The sequence below is a fragment of the Choloepus didactylus genome, chromosome 24 (genome assembly GCF_015220235.1).
Source record: "Choloepus didactylus isolate mChoDid1 chromosome 24, mChoDid1.pri, whole genome shotgun sequence".
In the NCBI taxonomy this organism is placed as follows: Eukaryota; Metazoa; Chordata; class Mammalia; order Pilosa; family Megalonychidae; genus Choloepus; species Choloepus didactylus.
In genome coordinates, this window is record NC_051330.1 from 21,351,482 (window position 1) to 21,359,219 (window position 7,738).

General features: G+C 41.7%; 1 protein-coding gene across 1 annotated transcript; it reads right to left on the reverse strand.

Annotated features, from left to right (window-relative positions):
- Positions 1-839: 839 nt before the first annotated feature.
- Positions 840-2,325, reverse strand: LOC119519836 (growth hormone-regulated TBC protein 1-like). Its single transcript, XM_037817560.1, has 2 exons — positions 1,512-2,325; positions 840-931 (listed from the first exon to the last, which is right to left on the reverse strand). The coding sequence occupies exons 1-2, from the start codon at positions 2,282-2,284 to the stop codon at positions 877-879; spliced, it is 828 nt and encodes a 275-aa protein (XP_037673488.1). The 5' UTR covers positions 2,285-2,325; the 3' UTR covers positions 840-876.
- Positions 2,326-7,738: the final 5,413 nt, after the last annotated feature.

Here is a 7,738-nt window from a genome sequence, read left to right on the forward strand (position 1 = left end):
TTTCACTTCCTAGCAGCAAACCTGGTAACAATATCAGAGTTATTAATTGGGACATTACTGTATTTTGGTCCTGACTCCATCTTCATTCATGGATAGGCTCTTGACATCTGCTCCTCTTTTTCTCAAGGGAAGGAAGCCATCGTAGTGACTGTCTGTTTGTCGTACGGTAGAGGTGATGACGGGGGTCCCAAGAGTTTACCATGATCTGTCTGGTGAGACAAGGAAGTAGGTGCAGAGCCTGAACCAGAATCCAGAACTTGGGGCCCCTTAGACAGGGCTCTTGCAATCCTCCAGGCTGTTGCTCTGGACGAGGATCTATCAATATGGTGAAACCATGCTTCCTTTCACAAAACACTTCCAGAGTTCAGAGTGAATTCAGTATCGACTCTCATTCCCCTGTTCCTCTTTGAAGGGAAGTGAAACTTTCATGAAGACATGTAATTTAAGAAGCCAATCAACTGAGCAGGAGTCAGGACAGAAATCTGTAAGGGGTGCTAAAACATAACTGGAAATTCAGAAACAGAATGAAGGTGAATTTTTTTCCTGCCAGACTGATTATTTATTTGGAAAAACTAGGGTGTTTACAAGTAACAGCAGATGGTTAAACCTGAGTGGGGTAAGCAAGCCTGGGTACAGCCATCAGCAGGCCAGCCAGGGCTCAGCTCTGCCGAGAGTTCTCAATCCAGCCCCAAGGCAGAATCCCTATTTCAGGCAGTGAGGCTGAAGAAATGAAGTGGAGTCAGGGCTGGGGAGACTCAGGGGGCTCCTGCCCTGCCAGAGATGCTCCAGCTGGGTCTGTCTTGCACCTTTCAGGCAGCTTCCCACCATTCCCAAGCCTGCCTTCCTCCAGATGAGGCTGTGGGCTCCTGGGCAGCCTTACCTCAGCACCACCATTTTAAACACCTTTCTCCTGAGAGGACTGTCTTGAAACCCAGGATGAAATGACTGAGGCTTTCATGGGCCTGATTCAAACATCCCATTCCTAAGGGTTACACATTTACATCTGGTTTATTTTCATGTAACACAATAATCTTTGAAAATAAATTTTTAATTACCCTTTCTAAAGAGAAATTACTTGCCACATATCCAAACCTTACATAAAAGTAAATGTTCTGCCACAGAAAAGAAGGGACTAGACTAATATTTTAATTGTCATCAATAACATAATAGTGACAGTTCACTCTTTTGATTTTAATTTTGTCTGCCGACAAGCTGATAATCATAAACTCAGGTGTTGGCATACTTCTAAATACAAATGCACATATTATATGTATTATTATTAATGTCTCAGGAAAATTTCTTTAGAAAGTTATGACAACTCAATCCTAGAGTCGTAGAATGACATGATTTTAAATCTCTCTTTTAAAAAAGCATGACTAAAGTGTAGTGACATCAAGTATTTACAACACTAAAAAGGGAAGCAGTAAAAACTGGTCATGTCAACTCTGGAAATGATTCACTGTCAGTGCAAAGAGTGGAGGAATGTGTAATTGCGGAGACGGATGGTTTACCCCTGAGTGAGCAGCCTGGCTCGACAGCTCTCTCGAAGCTTGGTAATGGTTGTCATGGATAAGCGTCCAGGTTCTGAAAATATTTTCTGCATAAATGTGTGACATTCTGTTACAAAATTTCCTTTTGTAATCTGCTTGAATTTATCACAAATGTCTGGAAAACTGGTGGCCTCCAAAATAAAGGCCTGATGTTGTTTAATTAACGTTAAGGCCACCCGGAAGATAATTTTTGAGCCTTCATTGAATAAACAGTCCCAAATTCGGAGCACAGTCTCCACAGGCTGGATATCGATGAACAGGCAAATAAACCAGCGAGATACGACCAGGGTCCACAGGACACCGTGCCCCTCCATCAGGTCAGCCACTGCTGGAATCTTCATCCTCACCAGCTCACCGAGGACTTCCTGGTCCGTCTTCAGACCCAGCATCGCTGGGCTATAGTAATCAGGTAATATTCTTCCAACAAGAGCGTCTAGTAGCCAAAATGATTCTTCTTCATTCTTTGTTATAAGAATCAGATATCCTGCTATAAAATTCATTCCCTGGCAATACCCCACACCTCGGTTATGATGCCCATATGCCAGCAGCACGTTGTACAGGGTCTTTTGTAAACAGGGATCTGAAGTTTTTCGGAATTTTACATTGTCTGGGAAGGTCCTGTTCATATCTGTCCTGATTGCTTCCTCCAAGCTGTCGTTCCTCTCTCCCTGGAGGAGCCTGTGGTAGTAGCCAGGGTTCTGTTCCATTTGGGCTTGGGCGCCACTCACGCCCATCCAGATGCGGGCCCGGTGCTCCAGGGGAACGCCTTTGCGGATGTAGCGCTTCACTGGGGACCCGGTCCCGCGCCGCCTGCGAAGCCGCGCCTTCTCGGCGCCCCTGCTCTCCCTGCGCAGGGTTCATGGCGCGGGAACTCGCAGGGGACCGCGGGGAGGCGGCAGGGGGGCGGCGAGGGGATCCCGGGGGCGAAGCAGGCGCCTGGGGCCCGGAGCTGGGCGGCCGCGCCGGGTGCAGTCCCCGCTCGAGTCCTCAGAGCTGATTGATTTTCTTATGTTGAACCATCCTTGCATGCCTGGAATGAACCCCACTTGGTCATGGTGTGTGATTTTTTAATGTGTCTTTGGATTCAATTTGCAAGTATTTTGTTGAGAATTTTTGCATCTATGTTAATTAGGGAGATAGGCCTGTAGTTTTCCTTTTTTTTTTTTACAGCATCTTTGCCTGGTTTTGTATTAGATTGATGTTAACTTCATAAAATGAGCTAGGTAGTATTCAATTTTCCTCAATGTTTTGAAAGAGTTTTAGTAAGATTGGTGTCAGTTCTTTTTGGAAAGTTTGGTGGAATTCCCCTGTGAAGCCATCTGGCCCAGGGCATTTATTTGTGGGAAGCTATTCAATGACTGATTGGCTCTCCTTGCTTGTGGTTTGTTGCAGTCTTCTATTTCTTCCCAGGCCAGACTTGGTTGTTCATATGTTTCAAGGAAATTGTCCATTTCCTCTATATTATCCAGTTTCTTGGCATACAGTTGTTCATAGTATCCTCTTATAATTTTTTTAACTCCTTCAAGATCTGCAGTAATGTCACATTTCTCATTCATTATTTTGTTTAAATGGGTATTCTTTCTTTTTGATTTTGTCTGTCTAACTAGGGGCTTGTCAATCTTGTTGGTCTTCTCAAAGAACCAACTTTTGGTGTTATTTATTCTCTCTATTGTTTTTTGTTCTCTATGTTATTTATTTCTGCTTTAATCCTTGTTATTTCATTTCTTCTACTTGATTTAGGATTGGTTTGCTGTCCATTTTCTAGCTTTTTCAGTTGATCCATTAGTTCTTTGATTTTGGCTCTCTCTTTCTTTTTAACGTATGTGTTTAGTGCTATAAATTCTCCCCTCAGTACCACTTCTGCTGCATCTCATAAGTTTTAGTATGTTGTGTTCTCATTTTCATTCATCTCTAAATATTTACCAATTTCTCTTGCTGTTTCTTCTTTAACCCACTGATTGTTTAGGAGCATGTGGTATAACCTCTAGTTATTTGCAGATTTTCTAACTCTCTGATGGTTATTGACTTCTAATTGTATTGCATTGTGGTCAGAGAATGTGCTTTGAATAATTTCAATTTTTTTTAATTTATTAAGTCTTGTTTTATTTCCCAGCATATGACCTATTCTGGGGAAAGGTCTGTGAGCAATAGAGAAGAATGTGTATCCTGGTGATTTGGGATGTAGTGTTCTATATATGTCTGTTAAATCCAATTCATTTATCAGATTGTTTAGGTTTTCAATTTCCTTACTGGTCTCTGGTTGATCTATCTATAGGAGAGAGTGATGTGTTGAAGTCTCCAACTATTATTGTGGAAACATCTATTGCTTCCTTTAGTTTTGCCAGTGTTTCTTTCAGGTATTTTGTGTCACCTTGATTGTGTACATAAACATTTATGATTGCTATTTCTTTTGTTGAATTGCCCCATTTATTAGTATGTAGTGGGCTTCTTTGTCTCTCATAACATCCTTGCATTTAAGTGTATTTTATCTGAAATTAATACTGCTACTCCTTTCTTTTGGCTGTAACTTGCATGAAATATTTTTTTTCCATCCTTTCACTTTCAATTTCTTTGTGTCCCAGTGTCTAAGATGAGTGTCTTTTAAGCAACATATTGATGGTTCATTTTTTTTTTTATCAATTCTGCCAATCTATATCTTTTGATTGGGGTGTTTAATCCATCTACAGTCAATTTTATTATGATGAAGGCATTTCTTGAGCCAGTCACCTCATCCTTTGGTTTATGCTTGTCAGATATATTTTCCCCTCTCTCTCTTAATGTCCTTTAATATACTTATACTGAATCTTTTTAGTACTGAACATTTCTCCATATATCTCTCTCTTTTCTTTATTTCTCTCTTGGTAGGGCTCCCTTTAGTATTTCGAGTAGGGCAGGTCTCTTGTTAGGAAATTCTCTGAGTATTTGTTTTTCTGTGAAAAATTTAAGGTCTCCCTCAAAGCTGAAGGAGAACTTTGCTGAAAAAAGAATTCTCGGTTGGCAATTTCTCTCTCTCAGAATTTTAAATATGTCATGCCACTGCCTTCTCACCTCCATGGTGGCTGCTGAGCAGTCACTACGTAGACTTATGCTGTTTTCTTTGTATGTGGAGAATTGCTTTTCTCTTGATGCTTTCAGAACTTGCTCCTTCTCATCTGTATTTGACAGTGTGATCAGAATATGTATTGGAGTGGGTTTATATAGATTTATTCTATTTGGAGTTTGCTGGGCATTTATGCTTTGTGTATTCATGGTGTTTAGAAAATTAGGGAACTTTTCCCCAACAATTTCTTTGAATAATCTTCCTAGGGCTTTACCCTTCTCTTCCCCTTCTGGAACAGCAATGAGTCATATTTAGATGTTTTCTGTTATCTATCATGTCCCTGAGGTCCATTTCAAATTTTTTTATTTTTTCCCCATTCTTTCTTTTGTACTTTCATTTTCTGTTCTGTCATCCTTCAGGTCACTGATTTTCTCTTCAGCTTCTTCCAGTCTTGTACTACAGGTATCCAGATTCTTTTTAGTTGGTGGACATTTTCTTTAATTTCCATAAGGTCATCTATTTTTTTATTTACTCCTGCAATTTCTTCTTTATGCTCTTCTAGGGTTTTCTTTGTGTCCTTTATATCCTGTGCCATGCTCTTCTTCATGTCCTTTACATCCTGTGCCATGGTCTCATTGTTCATCTTTAGTTCTTTGATTAATTGCTCCAAGTACTCTGTCTCCTTTGATCTTTTGATTTGGGTGTTTGAGCTTGGGTTATTCATATCATTGGGTTTTTACATATGCTTTAAATTTTCTGTTGTTTTTGGCCTCTTGGCATTTGCTTAACTTGATAGGGTTCTTTTAGGATATGCAGACTGATTGAAACCCTTATCTCTCATTTGTCAGATCTTTAGCTTTGTGGAGTATACTTTAACCAGCATTTGGCATCCACAAGCCACCTATTCTGCTCAAGCCAGTTCTCCCCAATGTTGTCTTTGTGGTGGGTGGGGGTGTGAGTCTTGTGGGTCCAATTGGTGCACAAAGCTTTCATGTGTAGTTGGTGTTGCCCACCCTGCATATGGGACCTCTGTCTGAGCAGTTAAAGAGGGGGCATGTCTTAATAATCAAATCTCTCAGGTGTTCCTGGAGAGTTAAAGCTGTTGCAATAGTCTAATCCTTCAGGTTAGTCTTGCAACAGTTTGTCTCTTCCAATGTGCCACAAGTCCTTGGTATTGGTGTATGGTCCCTGGGACTTGTGTATGGGTCCCTCTTCCAAGCCATGCCCTCCTAGGTTCTCTCCTGAGGGATGACTGTGCTACATCACAGATGAGTGCTGTCCACCAAGGGAGGTTCTGGGCTGCAGGGCTGTGTATGGGTGTTCCCAGTCTGCTGAAAGGATGGCTGAATGAAGTGTGTTGACTTCCCCCTTTTCACACAGCTCCACCTTCCCAGCTTCAGGACAATTAGCTGAGGGTGCAGAAAAGGCTATTTTCCAAATCCAATTTTGTGGGGTGTGTGTGTGTGTATTGTTGGAAACACTTCCTGTCACACTGAGTTGTTTGGGGCAGCTCTGGGCTGTGGCACTGCCCCCAGGCAGGAGTGTTTCCAGCCCACTGGGAAGATGGCTGTAAGGGGATGCCCCTTTTCTTGGGATGTTGTGATGTTTGCAAATTTTCTCAACCACTGGATGTATTGCTTTGTGTCTCAGAGCTCTCTTAGCTCTGCTCTTTTCTGGGCCCAAATTGCAAGTTTTGGGGGCTTTCTGTTATGGGCTTCATATAGTAATTGTTTTAGAAAAAGAGAAAGAGTTAGGAAAAAAAAAACAAGAAAACCCCCCTTGAAGGTCTAATGGACTGTTGAAATACTAAGAGACAAGGAGATTAGGGCCATTAAGGAACAATCAAGAAAGGAGAGAAACCGGGTCTTCAGACAAGGATTTGCATATGAGCCTGACTTTGTTTGATCTCTGCCATTCTCTGTTCTATGTTCAGCAGAACTCCAAAAGGTCTTTGTTTTTAGGTTTGGGTTTTTTTCTTGCTGTTTCTTCTAGCCCTATCTCCTCTCCACCAGGCTGACTGCTCCCAGATACCCTGGTGTCTGGATTCAGTCTATCTATATTTGGAGTTTGGATCAGCAGCCTGAGGTTTAAATAAGAGCCACAACTGCAGTTCTCCCTCCTCATTCCCATTACTGATGGCCCCTCCTCCCATGGGACTGAGCCTGGCAGGGAGGGGCATGGGTACCCTGGCTTCAAGAACTTGCAGATTTCACTGATTTCAGCAGTTCCATGCATCTGTGAGTGTTGTATAAAATATGCCCAAAGTCAAATTTCTCTCTGGTGTCCAGTCCATGCAGTTCCTGGCTTTCTACCTACTGCCCTAGAGGAGTAACTAAAACCTACAACTCACCACTCGGCCATCTTGCCCTGCTCCCCTTTATGGTTTTCTAAATACCTGACTTATATGCTGCTCATGAGTTATTTTTGTCTGCTGGGGGGGGCAGTTTCAGTGTGGTGGTCAAGACCAGGGTGGAGAGGAGATGGCTGCAGGTGGAGATTTGTCTTTGACCTCAAACAGCACACCTGAAGCACTCCATCTCTAAGCTCATCACAGACCCTCTACACTTTGAGATATTTCCATCCCTCTGCCCACACCTGACCCTATTTCATCCCTAAGTCTCTCCTCTGGCTATTGATCAGCCCTACTTTGTGCTGAGTATAACTTGTGAATCCTAGTCTGTGTCTTTTGAGGGTGATGCAAGAGAAGAGGCTTGTACACTTTAGCTTGTCCTTTTCTGTATTCCCATCTGCATCAACAAATTTTCCCATCCAGTTACCTAAATGGCTTACTCCCTTGCCATTGGTCTTTGCTTAAGTATCGGCTTCTTAGGAATTCCTTCACTAATCACTCTTCCTCAAATAGCAAACCCTACACCAAACACTTTCTCTCCACTTTATTTTTATAGATGTCTATTCTAGTAATATATACATACAACCCAAAATTTTCCCTTTTAAACACATTCAAATATATATTTCACTGCTATTAATTATGTTCACAATGTTGTGATACCATCACCACCACCAATTTCCAAAAGATTTCCATCATTCCAACTAAAAACTTTGTACATTTTAAGCATTAATTCCCTATTCCCTACACCCACCACATTCCATGTTAACCTATATTCTAGAATCTTACTCCATTAATTTG